Source organism: Onychomys torridus, chromosome 18 (assembly GCF_903995425.1).
Source record: "Onychomys torridus chromosome 18, mOncTor1.1, whole genome shotgun sequence".
Classification (NCBI taxonomy): domain Eukaryota; kingdom Metazoa; phylum Chordata; class Mammalia; order Rodentia; family Cricetidae; genus Onychomys; species Onychomys torridus.
In genome coordinates this window covers 44,085,512-44,105,266 of record NC_050460.1, presented here as the reverse complement: position 1 = coordinate 44,105,266, position 19,755 = coordinate 44,085,512, and the positions used below count along the sequence as shown (strand labels likewise).

At 51.5% G+C, this 19,755-nt stretch overlaps 1 protein-coding gene across 6 annotated transcripts in view; it reads left to right on the top strand.

Moving 5' to 3' along the window:
• Window positions 1–19,755, top strand: part of Col13a1 (collagen type XIII alpha 1 chain) — a 140,821-nt gene that overhangs the window by 12,217 nt on the left and 108,849 nt on the right. For all 6 annotated transcript variants that reach the window (XM_036168376.1, XM_036168375.1, XM_036168373.1 and 3 more), the window contains exon 2: window positions 4,783–4,852. In XM_036168376.1, coding sequence (XP_036024269.1) covers window positions 4,783–4,852 — 70 coding nt within the window. The remainder of the gene's footprint in view (window positions 1–4,782; window positions 4,853–19,755) is intronic.

The window sequence follows — 19,755 nt, the reverse complement described above, 5'->3', positions numbered from 1 at the left end:
TGATCCTCCTGCTTCTACCGTGTGCTGGGATTACAGACATGCCCCCACTACCCCTGGCTTTTTCTCTCTGGTGCAGGGAATGTAAGCCACAACCTCACGCATGCCAGGCAAACACTTCATACCATTGAGCTACAGCCCAACCCCATGGAGTGTGTGTCACCCTCAACTGCTAGTGACTATCCCCGATGCTTCCTGTTTGGCTGCTCTGTCTCAGCACCTGCATGGTTGTCAGGAGACAATGTCTCATTTTGAAGCCTCTTCTTGAGGGAAGACCCCGGAGTGACGGTGACCCAGGGCCTCTGGCCTCGCTGCCCTCTACCACTGCCTGGACCCATGACAGAGGTCGGGGTTGGGTAGATGCCCGATCCCTTTAAGAGCCCCAAGCCAGGACACAGGGAGTGAGCGGCCCCTAAGCCCAAGCTGGGTTGGAACTGTGTTCTCTGGGGGAAGCGAGTGGCTGCTTGGCATCTTCCCTTTGATACTGACACCGGCATTTTAATAGCTGCAACGCATCAGGCTGGTGGTGTTTCAGCCCTGACTGCACAGGGCATTCCAGGAGGCCCTGGCTACCAGCCAAGACAGCAGAAGGGCCCCTCAGCACAGAAGGCCTGGGGTCCATGGCCTAACCAAGACTGCAGAAAGTATTCCACCCACCCACCTCCAGCCTTAATCTAGGGTCTCTTACTAGGGCCTTCATAATACCTAAGGGGCTAGGACTAGTGGGGTAAGCAACCAAAGCTGGTCACTCAGAGGATGTGCCTTGGTGACCTGGGTTGCTCACTCCTCTCTGAGGGGGTTTGCCCTTCACTCAACACCTGACTGAGTTAGTCATAGCCCGTGGCCCCCAGTTCCCCACTGCGGTGGGGCCTGAGTCAAGCTCACCGTGACACCTGATTTGTCAACAGCCAGTGTTTCCTAAATGCCGGCTGTGTGTCAGGCTCTGTTGTAGGCACTGGGCACATAGTGACGAAGAACACAGAACATATGGTGTATCTTCCTGTGACTTTATCTTCTGTTGGCAAAGTGGGGGGGGGGGCAATAGATGAGAGAGAGAAAAATGTAAAGGAGGGAATGAAGTAAGGAAGGGGACAGGAAGTATATGAAATGGGGACAGGAAGCAAGGAGGGACTCGTTAGGAGCATGCCAGGTGGACAACTAGAAAGAGAACATTCTAGAAAGAGAGCGATTATACGTGCAGAGGCCCTGGGGTAGGAGGAAGCCTGGAGGGGTGATGGGTCTGGCAACTGCTGAGAACAGGGCTTCTGGATCCAGGTTGGATGTGGGGTGGGGGCATTAGGTTATCAAGGCCATTGGGCTAGAGCTGTGCCCGGAGCAGGTGGTGGTGCTGGGGTTGGGGAGAGGGGCTGATCTGGGTATGTCTACAAGGCAGAAGATGGGGGCGTTTGCTGGTAGGGTGTGTGGGGAAGAGAGTCAACAGTGATGAGTTAGAGAGTGGGAGAAACTGAGTCAGCTCTGATGGGACCTGTGTGGGAGGGATGGGGCAGCAGGCTGGGGCTCAGTCTTGGGACCCTGTTCTGAGATGGCAAAGAATAAGCTGTCAGGCAAGCAGCTGGTCACCTGACCCAGAGGAAGGTCCAGGCTAGAGGTGTGAATATGGGGCTGTCATCAATCATTGCAGTAGTTTGGATAAGGATAGACCTATAGGTGCATATATGTGAATGTTTAGTCACCAGGGAGTGGAACTGTCTGAAAGGATTAGAAGGATTAGGAGGTGTGGCCTTGTTGAAGGAACTGTGTCACTGGAGATGGGCTTTGAGGTTTCAAAAGTCCATGCCAGACCCAAATGCGCTCGCTCTCTCTCTCTCTCTCTCTCTCTCTCTCTCTCTCTCTCTCTCTCTTCTCTCTCTCTCTGTGTGTGTGTGTGTGTGTGTGTCTGTCTGTCTGTCTGTCTGTGTGTGAGCTTGTAGAGCAGGATGAGCTCTCAGCTCCTTCTTCAGCACCATGCCTGCTTACTGTTGTTTGAAACTTAGATGGTCCTTTTTTTTTTTGCCGAGCTGAGGACTGAACCCAGGGGCTTGTGCTTGCTAGGCAAGCACTCTACCACTGAGCTAAATCCCCAACCCCTAGATGGTCCTTTAATTAAATAAAAAAACAAAAACAAAAACAAAAAAAACCCAGAGCTAGATATCAGGGTGAAAGCGGAAAGATCAGAGAAACCGAGCAGCCAGCCACTAGCTCTTACCTCTATGAAATCCTCAGCCTAAAGAGAGTGAGTTCCTGTTTCCTCACACCTTATATTACCTTTCTCTGCCCAGACATCACTTCCTGGGATTAAAGGCGTGTGTGCTTCCCAAGCAAAGGCATGAGATCTCACTCAAGTGCTGAGATTAAATGTGAGTGCCACCACTGCCTGACCTCTATGTCTAATGTAGTGCACAGAGGAGGGGGAAGGGAAGTGTGTACATACTGCCACAGGTCAAGGAAGACAAGGACTGACCACAGACTACTCAGTAGCCCAGGGGGATGATCAGTCACCAGAAGGAAATCTTCTGCCAGGCAGGGAGGGTGAAGGTAGCCTGGTGTCCTGGTTTGTGTGTGTGTGTGTGTGTGTGTGTGTGTGTGTGTGTGTGTGTGTGTGTGTGTGTGTACATAACACAAGCTAGAGTTATCTGGGAAGAGGAACCTCAACTGAGAGAATTCCTCCATCAGGTTTCCTGTAGGCAGATCTGTAGGGCTTTTTCTTTATTAATGGTTGATGAGGGAGCGCCTGGTCCACAGTGCTGGCTAGCTTTATGTCAACTTGACACAAGTAGAGTCTCTGGAGAGGAGGGAGTCTTGACTGAGAACAGTAAGATAGGGCTATAGGCAAGCCTGTAAGGCATTTTCCTAATTGATGGGAGAGGGTCAAACGAGCTGTGGTTGGGACCACCCCTAGGCTGGTAGTCCTCGGTTCTATAAGAAAGCAAGCCGAGCAACCTTGGGGAGCAAACCAGTAAGCAGCACCCCTTCATGGTCTCTGCATTAGCTCCTGCCTCCAGGTTCCAGCCCTGCTTGAGTTCCTGTCCTAACTTCCTTCAGTGATGGACTACTATGTGGAAGTGTGAACCCAATACACCCTTTCCTCCCCAGCTTGCTTTTTGGTCATGGTGTCCATCACAGTAATAGAAAGCCAACCAGGACAGACATTGGTACCAGGTTTTGGGGGTATGCTGTTGGGGAGGATGGTGAAGGGAGGGTTCAGGGGGTATGCTGTTGGGGAGGACAGTGGAGGGAGGGCTCAGGGGGTATGCTGTTGGGGAGGACGGTGAAAGGGTCTGGAGCTCTGAGCTCGAAAAGCTTGAGCTGAACCGGCTGTTCAGTGGGGACTCGGAAGAGGCTGTCAAAGGCGGCGCAGACACTGCAGGCTGGCTCGTGAAGTTCCAGAGGGAAGTTGGAGAGCTCTTCAAAGACCCGATCGGGGTTGTTCGCGTGGTATTTTGAATTGAGAATCTCTGGTGTCTGGCCAGCAGTGATTAGCAAGAGACCAGTGCCACTAAAGTGAAACCTTTGTTTTTGCTGGGACAGTTGGTGCTCTTCAGCTAGAGCTGAGAAAGCAGTGGTAATTAAGAAGAGCCCAGCATCATGGAGGTGAAGTCTTTGGGAATTATCCAGGGGGGCGGCTAAGGCTGCATCACCTGCTGGCAGCCATACTTGGTAAATGTGTTAAGAGTTTATTTGGGTGGTTTTGGTTTTGGTTTTGGTGTGTGTGTGTGTCCGTCCTACATATTACTGGTCTTGGCAGCATGAGAGCTTCTGGATTGACAGGGTCAGGGAGAGTGGCAGCTGAGGCTTGGTGCTGGCAGAGGCCAGGAGAGGTCACTGGTGAAGGTGCAGCCTCAGTTGTGGTAGAGACCCCAGGGTTGAAGGGGTCATGGGAAAAAGTTGAGACTTACCTCCATGCGACAGGGTTGAAAACCCAGGCCGTTGGCAAAGTGCAGCCTGTGGAGGTGTCAGGATAATGGAATGACACACCCAAGACAAAAGCAGTTGTGGCGTGGAGCCGGCCTAAGCCTATGAAATGCACTCTGTGGGCTGTGAGTGACGGAGCTGGAGAAACAGGGTCTCCAGAGGGGTCTCAGTCAACCCCTGTGTTACCCAGGCCGACCTCCTAGCAAGGCTCACGTGAGAGTCCCATGTGAGGCATACAGCACACAGCCCTCTGCAGAGAGGACACATAGACCCCGGCCTCCATAAACAGTCCACCATGTGCTGCCATTTTGCACCAATGGATTTCATTGCCGCCGTACACACACAACTTCCCTGGACTTCAGGTATCCTGCCTCTTTAGGGCCTTCCAGATTGACACTGTGGTTTCAAAGTGTGTAGGAAGAGGTTTGGTGGAGAGGGGTGTCTAGGGTCTGCTCAGCCTCCCTAGCCCCCCATCACCCATCCCTGCCCACCTGCCTGTGCTGGCCTTGAGGGGGTGAGTAGAGCGGAAGGCTTTGTCCTCGCCCAGGTACCCAGCTGGAGAAGGAAAACAATAGCAAAGAGCTGGGAAACATGTGCTGTCCAGTCACCACGGGCAGCCACTAGTTTACAGGGACCTGAGTAGAGCCTGCTGAATAACTGGAGGGCCATGAGCTGCCAGGCTTTGATCCCAGAACAATCCCATTTACCTCCACCACCCCCACGACCCCCACGACCCCGCATCCCTTGATGGGCCCCTCCCCCCACATACACTCCCCGTCACCCCCCCCCCCCCCCACCCCCACCCCCGGGCTGGCTTTCCAAGGCTGGAAAGCTTTATGAGCTCCTGGTGATTTCTCTTGTCTTTTTGCGCAGAAATGGAAGTTCTACTCACGCAGGCGCCGGGAGGCTCCCAAGATGTCTCCAGGATGTAACTGCCCACCAGGTAAGGAGCCCTACGAACCAGAGAGGTAATAGCGGTGTCTCTTGGTCAGGCACCACGTCCCGGAAGTCCTGCTTGTATTTCCGTCCAGCTCGACTTCTGCCTGTCATTGATCTACTGTTCATCTTCCTGTTTCCCGTCCTTCCCTCCATCCCTCCTTTCCTCTATTCCTCTCTCTCCCTCCATCCGTTTGTGTACCCATCCATCATTCGTTAATCTAAGCACACCCATTCATCAACTCCTCTGCACGCCCGACACTCTCTAAAGTAGAGTAAGGGAAAGCATGTCACTTGGTGGATGTGGCCGTGTTTTGGAATTCATGATGGGCTATGAAGTCCAAGAGGAAAATCAGCCCAGGAAGTGTGGGGACTCTTCTTACCACGTCACTGTCGGGCCTTCCGTTTCTGAAGGCCCAGTAGGTGTACAAGAATGTCTGTTACCTGAATGGATGGATGGCCCTGTGGTGCTGGAAGTATGTACTGGATTCAAATTCTGCTCTGGCTATTGTCTGGCCTTGCAGGAGGAGATCCGGGAAGCCACGGGGCCTTGGCTCACACAGTCTTCTCCCCAACTGTCTCTTTCTGTATTCAAAGCCATGTGCAGAGTGCCTGCTCGGGGCAGGCATCATATTCGGTGTTGGGTTCAAGTGCACTGTCACCAGTTACCACCACTGATTGTGAGTGTGTGTGTGAGGACTCCCCCAGCTTCTGACCATGTTCATTAAGCTAATGATAGAGGAGGGTTGGGCACTGTTTGGACTGGGATATAAGCCTTGGAAGGGAAACACAGAGATATGCTTAATAATAATAATAATAATAATAATAATAATAATAATAATAATTGCTGGAGGCTTTGCCTGCTCAAGGTCTCCTAGTACACACTGAAGCCTTTTAGGTAACTGTTGTGGGCAAATGGCCCTGGAAAGGCTCCCTCTGGCTCGTGGGAAGGTCCTCCCCTGTCTTTAGAAGCTTAGAACCCTCTAGAAACTCTCCACAGGTTCCCTGAGCCAGGGAAGAGAGACTGACAGATGTTAAATGTATTCATCACTTTTTCCCTTGCTGTGACCAAATGGCTAGCAGAAAGCACCTAAAAGGGAGAAAGAGCTTGTTTTGGCTCGCAGTCAGAAGGGGTGCAGTCCATTGTGATGGGCCAGGCACAACCCCAGACTCAGCCCCTGCCTGTGGCAGCAAGAGTCTGTTCACATCTCAGCAGATCAGGGAAGGGAGCAGGAGAGAGGTAGGTTTCTCAGATTGCCTTTTCCTTTTTTTGTTTTGTTTTTTGGTTGGTCTTTTTGTTTTGTTTTGTTTTGTTTTGTTTTGTTTTGTTTTGTTTTGTTTGAGACAGGGTTTCTCTGTGTAGCTTTGTGCCTTTCCTGGAACTCACTTGGTAGCCCAGGCTGGCCTCGAACTCACAGAGATCCGCCTGCCTCTGCCTCCGGAGTGCTGGGACTAAAGGCGTGTGCCACCACCGCCCGGCTGCCTTTTCCTTTTTATTCCTTCTGGGATCCTAGCCTGTGGGATGATGCCCAGGGTGGGTCTACCCTCCACAGCTAAGCCTCTCTGGAAATGCCCTCACAGACACACCCTGAAATGTCTTTCCGAGGTGATTCTAAACCCACTCGGCCCAACAGCGATGATTAGCCAGTACACTGAGCATGCAAGCCATGGAGGTACCTGGTGGCCAGGCAGGCTAGTGTGCTATCCCTGAAGATGTGACACTCCTGACAAGGGCCACTGGTCCCACAGCTGCCTGTCTGGATTAATTAAAAAGGTGTCCACGCCCGGGAAAGCTTTCTGCTAGATCCGGGAGATGCCAGAATTAGCGAGCTGAGATGTAGGTGTCGGTGAGGTGACAGGGTCTGGACAGGTTTCTGGCCTACCCAGGTTCTGTGTGACTGTCTGTTGTCTTAGACCACAGAAGACAGTCTTGAATTCCATCCCTAACATTTACCGTCTGTGTAGCCGTCAGAGTTTCCTAACCTTTCTGTGCCTCAAGTGCTTTGTTTGAAACAAGGGTAAAGGTCACTTGGTAAATGCGTGGTGGGGATCAATAGGCTTGTTAACCAGCTTGTTAGTGATATTAAGCAGCAATATTGTTATTATTATTAATAATAATAATAATAATTGTTATTATTATTATTATTAGTTAATTTTCTCCATTGTCTCATGTCTGTCAATGATGCACCAAAATTCTTTGCTCAGCTACCATATCCTGACATTGGGGGCAGTGTTGGTTGCATGTTCAAGGCCGTGGTCATCCCCTGCCCCTGCTGACTAGGGAAGGTAGAAATTTTTTTTCACCCCACAGTGAAAAAAATTTCCTTAACACAGAAACTCACCTACTCTACCTAACAGCCGTTTTTGTCACTGTCCCCAAGGGAGGACCTACTGTGTGCAGGCAGCAAGCATCTCGTATTGGTGGGAAACCTCCCTCAAGAGGCTGAAAAGTGGCTGGGGCCAGAGCTCAGTTGGTAAAGTGCTTGCCTAGCATGCACGAAGCCCTGGGTTCTGTTCTCAGCATATATATATATATATATATATATATATATATATACCCAGTGTGGAGGCTTATTCTTGTAACTCTAGCACTCGGGAGGTAGAGGCAAGAGGATCAGGAGTTCAAGGCCAGCCTCTGCTTCATAGTGAGTCAGAGGCTAGCCTGAGACTCCTAAGAGGAGACCCTCTTTTGGAAAACAAAATGAAAACTCATGGTAAAAAGAGGTGAGGGGAAACTGAGCATCCCGGATGCTTGCAAGTCCTCAAATGGGTCAGGAAATCCCTCTTCTACCTCTCCCTCCCCAGTACCTGAATCCTTCTTTCAGACCAGTGCGTTGGGGTTAGAGTCTACAAATCTCTCTGTGGCTCCTGATGCCTTTGTAAAATATACAAACACAAAGTATTACACACCTTTTATCCCTGTATACAGTAGGTGCTCAATGAATGTTAATAAATTGGTAATTAGATTCTTCCTCATAGTCTCCACCCGCCGTCAATCTACTTCACCTGTGTTGCCCTGCATTCTACCTCCAGTCTTGCCTGCCCTGAATTTCCCTCTATTGGACACATCAAATCAACACTTTCTTTCTGCCTATGGTGGCTGATGGATCATATCCTACAGCTCCAAACCCATGCCTGTCCCCTTTAGTTCCTGTGGTCCAAAGAGGCCAAAGCTGGAGTCCTGTGGTGGGTGTGCTCTTCCCTGTGGCAGCCCTGGGTCCCTGGGCAGCATTCAGAAGTCTCAGGACTCATAATCATGGGTAGAAAACCTGCCTCCTGCCCTTCCTACACTGACCTCGCCAGCATCCTCCTGAGATCCTCCCTGCCCCAAAATAGCTCTCTTTCAGCATCCTGCGGCGTACACTGTTTGCCAGGGGAGCGATGGGCTCACAGGCTCAGGGCAGGATGCCAGAGGTCAAGCCTCAGGGAAGAGGGCCACAGCAGCCAGAAGTTGAGGAATGGGTGTGGGTCCTTTTCGAAGCACACAAGGCAGGGGGAGGGTCCTGAGAACAGATATATGTACCGTGGGACTTCCTAGACCACTTGAGGTCAATACAAAGATCAGGGAAATTCACCCATTCTCTGTCCCTGTTCTTACTAACAAATGAGGAGCAGGACAATATAGGCTCTAGCTGGCAAGGAAGCAGCTCCTTCAGGCCAGTCGTGCTGGGCCTGGGTGGGGCTGGCAGCAGGCATATTGCCATGGGACCTGTCCCTTTTGCCTAGGCCCAGTCTCTTATGGGACGGGGAGGCTGGGGCCTCAAATATTGGGCTGGAAGGGTTGGGCAGCAACTGTGGGAATGTGGGGCGATGTCGTCCACCAGTTTGGCAGCCCCAATCAGGTACATGACTAGATGGATGGGGGTGGGGGAGGAAAAGTTGCTTCAGCCAGGCCGGTGGGTGATGCCACAACCACCGTGTGGTTCAGACATTCTGTGAGGAGCACTATGGAGTACCAGAGAGCCCCAAGAAGCAGGGAACAGCAGGTAAATGTCACCTAGGAGGTAGCACTGGAGGCTGGCCATACAGAACAAGGAAGCAAGCTAGAGGGTACACTCAATAAGGGTACTACTAATCTGCCACCATGACCAATGTCTAAGTAAAGGAACTTCAGAGGGTAAATGTCTCTTCCTGAGTGTGTCACAGAAGCGTGGTGCAGAGCAGGGAGGTGGCTGTGCTGTCTACGTCTTGTAGACTTCTTCTCTGAGGTTCTGGCAGCTCCTTAGATTTGCACCAGCATGAAAGGAGAGTGGACAAGCACCGTGTAGTCACGTGCAGGTGGTCAGAACTTGGGAAGAGTTATACTTTAGTCCTGCTCACCTACCTCTGGCCAGACCTTAGTTACAGGATGGCCCATGGAAAGCCAGACAGACGTGTGTTGAGTGGTTCATGTACAGATTGCAATCTTAGCCCTGAGGAGGTGGAAGCAGGAAAATCAGGAGTTCAAGGTAGACCTTGGCCACATGGCAAGTTCAAGGCCAGCCCAGTCCCAAAGGCCAGTCAGTAAGTCTTTATTCCCCTGAAAGGTAGGAGAAACAACATTGAAGATCCACTAACAGTTAGATCTCAAGTCCTTCTAGAGAATGCCTGGAACAGAAGATTTGAGGAATGAGGGGGCGGGTGCATCTGGGGTTGACCAGTAGTTTAAGAAACTTGGAGCCCAGAGTGGTGACAGGAAACAGAGCAGGGACTAGGGTAGAAAGAAATGTCAAAGCTGTAGGGAACCAGGCTCTGCTCAGACATTGTTTATGTTGAGGGTGACTGACAGTGTGTTACTTACTTTCTCCATCTTTGACTGGGATAATCAACAGAAGTTATTAATTAATTAAGTAATTAATGGAGATAAGTTTGTTTTGGCTCACAGTTCCGGATGACAAGTCTATCATGGTGGGGGAAAGCATGGCAGATGAAGAGACATGGTGGCAGCAGGAATCTGAGTAGCTGCTTGTTCACATGGCATTGGCCAGAAGATAGAGAGCTTGGGTCGGATGTAGAAAAGTGGCTGTAATCCCCAAGGTCCACTCCCTACTGAAACACTTCCTTTACATAGGCCCACTTCCTAAAGGGTCCCACCACCTCCCCAAACATCATAGCTTGCTGAGGGCCAAGTGTTCAAACACTGGGGACATATTACATCCAAACCAGATCAATTGGTATGACTGCCTGGAGGCCAGTGCCCAAGGTATCTTGCATTCAGATCATCAAAGAGTGTGGTAATCGCTTAATAATGTCTGCTGTGGGTGCAGGGATGGTGAGCGGAAGCTGCGTCTTGCACCCAGGCTGTGCTTCCTCACAGAGCATAAATGTAGCATTAGGAAAGGTTTGGGGAGGAAGGATGTGGTCCAGTCCAATGCGTATTTCAGAACAATAAGTAGTTGTACTGTGGATGATGCCTCCAAGGCAGGAGCATCCCCTTCCAGCACCAAAGCTTGCCATGGTAGGAATAGGACTTTGTTTTCTCATGACCCTTGGTTACTTTCCATGGGTGTGGACAGCTGCTGCCACATACCCTAAACCTCTTCTTTGGCCAGCCCTACCCTGTTTTTCCTGGCTGCAGATTTTTTACCCCAACAGCCAACATGGGTAGAGTCTGTGGCCAGGGCTTTGGTCTCAACTGGGCTCCTGTCACCACCTCTGAGTGGCAGCCGAGCAAATCCACAGACCGAGAAACAAGAGGCTGAAGACCAGAGGCTCCCTTGGCACCGTGGCCACAGAGGATTGCAGAGTGGATGGTTACGGCAGGGAGGTCATTCAAACCAGAGAGATACAGTCTTCCGGTAGTTCCAAAACTCTGCTGAACCTGCAAGTAATTACCAGGTTACTTCCGAGTCATCTGTGGCTCGTCCGTGAAGCGGTTCCCCGTGCTCAGCTAGGCACACTGCATTTCATGCTTCCTGCTAGCGTGAATGTTCCAACTCACCCTGCTTCCGCCGCAGCATGAAGGTTGTGCCTTCACCGGCAGTGTCCGCCTTGTGCCTCACCTCTCCGGAACTCCCTTACAGCCAGCTTCAGTCCCACAGTGTCCCTGGCGGTGGGGTGCCAGGGCGGTGGTAGCAGCTTCAATGGCTCCTTAACTTTGCCCACTGCACTCCACTCCTCTGCTCCAAAGGCACCTGTGGCTCCCCTGTACTCACAACCCAATGCCATGCCTACCTTCTCTCTAGCCTGAGCCAATCTCCTGCTGTTCCCCTTTTCTCTCAGTAAATCTGGGCGGGACCTTCTGACCCACACCCCCCCAAACACACACCAGGTCCGCTTCTGTTTCTGTTCTCACCTTCTCCCTGCTGAACTCTCAACCCCCCCCATCCTGCCGCATCACCCCTGCAGGGCCTTCCCTCCATCGCCTCCCACTTTCTCCATGCCCCTTAGTTCTGCTATGTGATTGTGTTGAGAAAGCACCTGAGGCAGGCTCCGCGCATAATCCAGGTGAAACCTCCTAGCTATGTGTCTGAAATAGCAAGTGCGAGCAGACCCAGAGGCTCACACTTGCTGTGGTTTCTCCTAAGCTCCAGTCATTAGCCCATTAGCTGTCTGATGTGGGTGCTGTAGATGCTTGAGAACAGTATCAGCATGGGAATAATAAGGTGGGAGCCGCTTGGTGGGTTCCTAGCCAGAGAGAACGCTCTGCCCACAAAGCATCCTAGTAGCCTTCTCAGCACCGAATAGGTGTGTCTCACAGGCCATCCTTCCCCAGGAACGCACAACTGCAGGCAACATCTTTCCCCACTCCATGCCTTCTCAAAATTCTGCAAGCTGCCCAGTACCTAAGCAGGTTTTAAAAATTAATTGTATATATATACATATGTGTGTGTGTGTGTGTGTGTGTGTGTGTGTGTGTGTACATGAATGCACATGCCATGATGCACCTGTGCAAGCCAGAGGACAATTTGCAGAAGTCAGTTCTCTCCTTCCACCCTGTGGGTCCTGAGGATCCAAACTCAGGTCATCAGGCTCCATCGGTGCCTTTACCTGCTGAGCCATCTTGCTGCAAGCCGTAGGTAGGGTTCTGTGACACCATCTTTTCCCTCACATCCCATCAGTCACAAGTGCCACTGACGGTGGGCCTGGTGGTCCACAGCTGTCACCCTGCCATCCTGGCACTCAGAAGGTGGAAGGAAGCAGGAGGATGGCTGTAAGTTGGAGATCCGCTAATGGTGAGTTCTAAGCTAGCCTGAGCTGCATAGTGAGACACTATTTCAAGGAAAAAATAAACATTGGTCCCATTTTGATCTTTCCCTATCCACAAACATCACTTTGCCCAGAGTGCCACTACGTGTCTCTTCATGTACTGCAGGAGCCTACTTACCTGGCCACGTTCAACCCTTCATAAAGAAGCCAGGTGGCGTTTTTGTAAAGTTAATGCATAGCCCTCACCAACCCAGCACTTCAGTATCCCCGGTGGCCATTAGGATAGAGACAGAAAGCCTCAGCACCCTCACCCTTATCTGTCATGTACTCCCAGCAGGCTCCTGGGGACATCTGTTTTGCTGGTGACCAGTCCACTCTGGGAGTGACCAATCTGTGAAGCCCTGGCCACCTGGAACAGGGATGCGGGGTCTTAGAGATGAACCAAAAAGCAGGTGCAGAATCCAGATGTTTCCTTTGGGCCCTGAGATCTCACTAGAAGGGAGGTTGGTTGTTAGTCTGGAAAGGGCTCTGTGTTTCAGAAGCCCTTGAGCAGCAGCTCCAGCCTGCTCATGGGAAACAAGGTCAGGTGACCAGCGTGGGAGAGCCCCAGCAGCCCACAGCTGTTGAGTGGCCAGGTGCTGCCTAGCTGCGAGAGTTGCTGTGTCTGCTCCTGGAAATGCATCTTTTCTCCTGCCCTTGGCCTGTGTTTTAGGGCCCCTGGGGGAATCCTCTGAGGTATATTTCTTCCCCATTTCCTCCTGAAAGCAATTCCAGAGCCCCCAAATGATGCTGATAATATGTTTCTCCTAGAGCGGCTCTGGTAACAGTCCACCCAGGTGGTCACGGAGATTTGTAAGGAACTAAAGAAATAGAAAATTCTAGGGAAGAAAAAGCCCAGAAAGCTTGCTCCAGACCCTGAGGGACTCAGGCAGCTTTCTGTCTCTGGACTTTGGTATCTTCATATATACGAAGAGTGGGTGATGGTGAACCCCAGCTTGGCAGCATTTGGTGAAGGGAAGGCTTGCCTGGCAGGGTGGCTCCCCTCCTAGACAAAGCCTGCAGAAGTGCGCATGTGTGTGGCAGCTGCTCTCCTCCAAGGCACCACAGAAAAAAAGTGCGCATGTGTGCGAGATGAAAAGATGGATGGGCAGCATTGTATCTGCTGCAAAGTTAAGGATGGCGGAGGGGATGGGGTTCAGAGGGCGGGGCTATGATCTAACAAGAGAGTGGCCAGAGATGCCATGAAGCGTTACAGTGTAACAATGTCATCAACAAGGGAGCATGGGTCAGCTACTACTAGAGCTGATCAAGTCTATGGATAGAGTTTATGGATAGAGGGGAAGCAATGACCAAGGGTTTACAATACTAGTCATTCGGAGGGAAAGCAATGACCAAGGGTTTACAATACTAGTCATTTATATACAGTTAGAAATAGCACAGTGTTCAGAGGCATATGTCCTACACGTGTGAAAGCTTGCATGATAGCCCAGGGTTGTGACTTATGCCTGTGATCCTAGCACGCAGAAGGCAGAGGCAGGAGGATTACAAACTCAAGTCCTTTCTGGGCCACAGAGTGAATTTAAAGCCAGCCCATACAACGTGGGGGGACCCAGTCTCAAAAATAAAATAATAGAATAACTGAATGTGTGGCATGATAAGCCTCAGACTCGAGAGAGGGGACACGGTGGAGACCTCAGGGTGCTCCGGTGTTTAGATGCCTTTGTAGCTGGGTGCTGAATATGCCAGAGCTCTTATCTAAGTTTGTAGCAACTTGACTGAACTATAACCCACCTAGGAAGTTCCTCCATCTAAACTGTGCAGTTCGACAGTTTTTTGTAACTGTATAGTTGCAGAGTTGTGCCGTTATCTTTGTAACCAATTTTAGGACATTGTTATCACCTCAAAAAGAGACCTGGTACCTTTTTTCAGTACCTCATCACCACCACCACCACCACCACCCCGCCCCAGCCCTAGGTCAGCCCAGCCTCCTTTCTACAACACCGTGGATTTCACTGAACATTTCCAAGATTTATCCATGTTGTAGCAGGCGTCATTACGTCATTGACATGATTTTTAAGCCTCTTTAGCCAGCTGAAAATTTTCAAGATTAGACCTGTGGTAACGGTGAGGTGTCTAGAGAATGTCACTGGACTAGTGGATATTATTAATAAACACTCCCTTGGGGTCCTACAACCAGGATGTGACAGTTTTGGTGTTTGAATTCCACGTCCACTCTGGGTTGGTGACAATAATGCCAGGAGACAAACCCTTCTAGGGTTCAGCAGGCCCCCAACATGGGCTCCCTGCTGTCCCTGCCCATCTTCTCCTGCTCAGGATCGCCACCTCTGAGATAGCTTCATCAGTCCTGCAGGTATGGCTAGCAGCTCTGTCTCCTGACTCACTTACAGTGCCTTTCAGCAGTGATTGGATCTCCAGTGAGGGACCAGACAGACAGACTTCCAGCCCAGCACAGTCCTTGATTCCCGTGAACATCAATCTCCATCGTCATAAGATGTAGATGCCGGAACCTAGCTGTAGGGGGTGGTAGTCAATGAGTGCCAGGGCCTGCTTGAATGTCTCTGGCTGGCCCATTGTACAGGAGGATGGGCCTGTGAGGGCTGTACGGTCAGTAGAATGATGCTTGCCTGGCAGTGGCCATGGGGAGCAATTGGCATATCAGGAGAGAGGCATGATAACCTAGCAGTTTCAAGTGTGGCCTGATACCTACAACACCCCAAATTCTAATCTCGGGAAACCCAGTTCTGCTCCTGCCTAGTCTTGGGGCTGTAAGTCATCTCTGGACCTCATGTGAATGAGAGATAAAGATAGTACAGAACTTTGGGATAGCTGGGTGCAACGTGGGGCCTGACAAATGCGGGACTCAAAATAATTGTTGGTTTCAACAATGATGGTGGTGGTGGTGGTGGTGGTGGTAGTGGTAGTGGTGGTGGTGGTGATGATGGTGATGATAGTGATGGTGATGATGGTGATGATGGTGATGATGGTGATGGTGGTGATGATGATGGTGATGATGGTGATGATGGTGATGATGGTGATGATGATGATGGTGATGGTGATGATGATAGTGATGGTGATGATGGTGATGGTGGTGATGATGGTGATGATGATGGTGATGGTGATGATGGTGGTAATGATGATGGTGATGATGATGGTGATGATGATGATGGTGATGATAATGATGGTGATGATGATGATGGTGATGATGATGATGATGATGGTGATGGTGATGATGGTGATGATGATGATGGTGATGATGATGATGATGCTCATGATGGGAACAGGAGTATACAGGAGCTTCTGGTGACATAGAGCCCACAAGGAGAGGATATGGTCTTTGTTCCATTGCCACATGGGACCCCACAAGGCAAGGTCATCTTTACCACGGGATTCGGTAGAGAAATAGGGCCTAGACTAGACTGCTGAAGGGGCTGCCAGCCCATGCCTTCCTCCCTTTCTGCACCTATGGAGGCCAGATCATTTAGAAGACACCATCAGAGCTCTGAAGCATGTGAGATGTCTACTGCTCTCCAGGATGGGATGGTGGCATCTGCTGTGGGGTGAGGAGCCCTTGTCAGAGTCCCAGCCTCCTATGTCTGGCTCTCCAACCCTGGGAAATCCCCTTCCACCTTTGAGATTCCATTGGCCATCTCCTACAAATTAATATGTGTCTTAGTTAGGTTTTCCTAACAATGAAACATCATAACCAGAAAGCAAGTTGGAGAGGAAAGGGTTTATTTGGCTTACACTTCCAGGTCATAGTCCATCACTGGAGGAAGTCAGAACGGGAACTCAAGCAGGGCTGGAACCTGGAGGCAGGAGCTGGTGCAGAGGCCGTGGAGGAGTGCTGCTCACTGGCTTGCTCACCCTGCTTGCTTAGCCTACTTTCTTATAGAACCCAGGACCACCAGCCCAGGGATGGCACCACCCGCCATGGGCTGCGCCCTCCACTATTGATCACTAATTGAGAAGTTACCTTGCAGCTGGATCTTGTGGAGGCATTTTCTCAACTGAGGCTCCTTCCTCTCTGATGACTCCAGCTTGCGTCAAGTCGACACACAACATCAGTCAGTACAACGTGCTCTTACAGTTCTTGATCAGCTGTGCTATGCAGATGGGGAGGTATCAAGGGAGGGGAGCAGACCCAGCTACAAACCAGCTATTAGGAGCAACTGAGGTTGCTGTGGGAAATGAAGAAAGGATCATAGGCTAATACTGACTAAGGGTGCCAGTTGGCCCCCCATTGGAGTTCACTGGTGCTGTCTTGGCACAGGGCTTTGGGGGCCTGGCTTATGAAGAAGACTCCTCTTTCTTTACCCTCCAGCTACAACATTGACTGGGAGCCTCTGGATGACAGCGTGTCCTCAGAGGCCATGTCCCTGCCCCTCCTCCTGAAGCCTCACTGTGTACTAAGAGACCACAGGCTAAGTTCCCAACAGCAATTTGTTAGGGTGGCTGTAATGGTATTGTTGTAGAAACTCCATTGTCTTGGAACTTCTGAGAGAGTCACAAGGGACAGTTGGACAGTTAGCTACTGGGTAGATTCACAGATGATGTCTCCTTGCCAGCTGTGTGCCTACCTGGAGATGTCAGTGGGGGAAAATGTGGAGAACAGAAAGGCCACTTTGCCCCCCACCTGGGGAGATTCTCATGTCCGTTAGGATCCCACAGGTGTGTATCACACAGTCACCTGTTGGAAACCTTCCGCTTTGACCTGCAGTGTGAGGGGAGAAAGGACAACCACAGCATCATGAATTCCCTCCTGCTACCCACTCACCCCATCTATCAGGACATGACTCCTGGACCGGCTATGGACTTCTGGGTCTGCCTGTGAGCAACACTGGCAAATTACTTACACCCGCCTGTGGGTAGAGAGTGGATCGGGGATACCCTCGGTGCTGTGGGGGTACCAGACACTCAGAGACAACCCTTCTTGTGCTCAACGGGATTAGGAATGTACAAATCAAAGGCCCAGTTATGGGAGGAGGGGTGAGAGGTCAGCCCTGATCTGATGGCCTTAGAAAGATAAAAGGCCTCCCATGAACCACCAGCTTGCTGGCTCCCAGCTTCACTGCTCAGCTGGGGAAACAGACAGGGTGCATCTTGGGGGCTGGCTGGAGATACTGAGGCTGGAGACCTTCTATTCCAGGAGAGAAACAAGGTCCCACACAGAGGCTCCTGACAGCCCAGGGCCCACAGCCTTACTCACTGTGGACTCGCTTATTCATTCAGCTACTTGTTCACTAAACAATTCATGAACAGGGTCCCAGGACATCTGTCCTCAGGAGCTGTGGTGCTCATGACAGGCTGTAGAGGCAGTTCCCCACCCTGACTCAGTGGTGAGCACCTTGCTGGTCATGACCAGCTCTGCCCTGAAGGGTCCCCAGAGAAACATCTCACAGTGACACTAAAAGGAACTCCCTATGGGTCCAGGGGCCTATGCTCAGAGAGTTATAAGGGACCATGGAGCGGGCCATATCTAGCACACGGGCATAACCCTCAACTCTTCCCAGGAGCTGCCCTCGACACCCCCGCCCCCTCTCCTAGTCACAGCCCTCACCAACCTCTCACCTCAGTTGCTCCCACCCCCTTCAGCCATCAGGGCATCCTCATGTCCTCTGCTGGTGGCCTGTGTGATCACCTGTGCACCTTGCCAGCTCACGACAACCTCCCAACATCTTTCTGAGGTCATGACTCACGCTAGAATCTTGTCCCCACGAGGACCGCTTTACACCCCCATGGGGAGGGAGGAAATGCAATGGTCTGGTCTGGCACAGACACGGCACACCCAGCAGGTGATGTGGGTATAAGCGGATGCCAGCTCCCTACATAACTATGTGTGCTCTCACAAGGTGGCCCGGCTCGCTGTGACTGGGCAGCAAAGAGGGCGGGGCAGGGCAGAGCAGGGCAGGGCCTGGATGTCCTGGAGGCAAGCGTGTGCAAGCAGACTGCCTGCGTGCATTCCAGAGATGCACCCTGAGGTGGCAGAGAGCCTCCTAGCTGCACGTCCTGGTGGTGTTCCAGGGAACTGTGTCTTTTCTGGTTAATAGAGGCTTCACTGCTCGGTACCCAGCATGCCTCCTTTCTTAATTCATTCCTTAACCCATCCTTTGTTTCCCCTTCGCCAAACTAGAATAAAGGAGTAAGAGAATCGATTTTGGGAGATCCACCAAATGCTAGAGCGGTTCTCAACCTTCCTAACTCTGCCGCCCTTTAATACAGTTAGTTCCTCATGCTGTAGTGAGCCCCAACAATACAATTACTTTTGTTGCTACTTCCTAACTGTAAGGCTGATACTGTTACGGATTGTAACGTAAATATTTGTGTTTTCTGATGGTCTTAGGGGACCCCTGTGAAAGGGTTATTCGACAGCCCCCCCCCCAAAGGGTTGCAAACCACAGGTTGAGAACCGCTGCCTGCTCCCAGCCTTGCCAGCTTCTCGGGACCTGCTAGTTCCTCCCTCAGCTTGGTCGGGGGAGGATCAGGGGGATCCCCAAACTGCACTTTAGGAGAGAGGAGGCCCGGGGGCCTTTGATCAAGGGACAATGCTGCCTTCATTCTGGCTCCAAATAGCCCCTCTAGCCTGTGTGGAGGAGGGAGCTCCCTTATCTACCCCCCTCCCCAGTGCCGCCCCCCACCCCCCCACCCATCCCACCCCCCGCTGTCCTCCTACAGGGGCCCACAGAGCACAAGCCTCTTCCCAGGTGTGAAGTTCAAACTGTGAACACCAGGTGGGCATCAGAGGTCATCTCAGGCAGGGCAGGACTGTGACAAGGCCTTTCTTCAGAGGACATCTCACAGGAAGCCCCAAATGTATGTCAGGAACAAGTCAGGAGCAGAGCCTCATGGCGAGGACTGGGCTAGCGGCTCCCCGCAGCCATCACTGGACAGCTTCAGAGCTCAGGGATTGCCGTACAAAGCTCACGGATGCCATCCAATGTTCTACAGGAAAGGGTGGTCCCATGGGGGAAGGGACGCTCTTCCCCCACCCTCATGGCCAGACAGGGACAGAAGTGTGTGCTAATCTGGCTAATCTGGCCAGGCTTTCCACCATGCCTTGTCCCATCCGTGACCACAGAGATGCTGTGAGAGTCTCATGGAGGCGGAAATTGGATGCACTCAGAGACCAGCTGAAAAGATGCAAACAGCTCAGTAGCTGGGGTCAGCCAGCACCCCAGGGCCCTGGTGGTTCCTAGGGCCAAGCCAGGCTAATGGTTCCAGCTTTCTCTGTCCCTTAGACGCCTAGTCTTCCTGACAGATGACAGCTTGGGTAAAGCACAACCCAAGACGTTACCACATCCCCGAAGCCAGCTGGCCTCAGAAGCTACCACCTACCCAGCAACTATTTCTAGGGGTGAAGTCGTAGCCAACCATCTCTCCTGCTACGTTACGGCTTCAGCCCTCTGTCGCATCTGCTGGGGTCCAGAGAGCACAGCAGGTTCCCTAGATAGGCACCATTTGCCTTGACTCAGGTCCTTTCCTCCCTCCAATCCCACCCCTGTGGGTGGGCCTGAGGTGCTGGGAGCATGTGTCTATAGAAAGACTCAAAAGCAAACGAAGGAATAGCCCCAGGTGTGTGTGTGTGTGTGTGTGTGTGTGTGTGTGTGTGTGTGTGTGTGTACACGCATGCGTACACGCCTAGAGGAAAACTGAAGTATCACTCTTCCTTGGGCATTGTCCACTTTTTTTTTTTTTTTTTGGAGACATCTGAGACTCACTGATTATGCTAGCTTGGCCGGTGAGTCATCATGCCCAGCTTTTTAC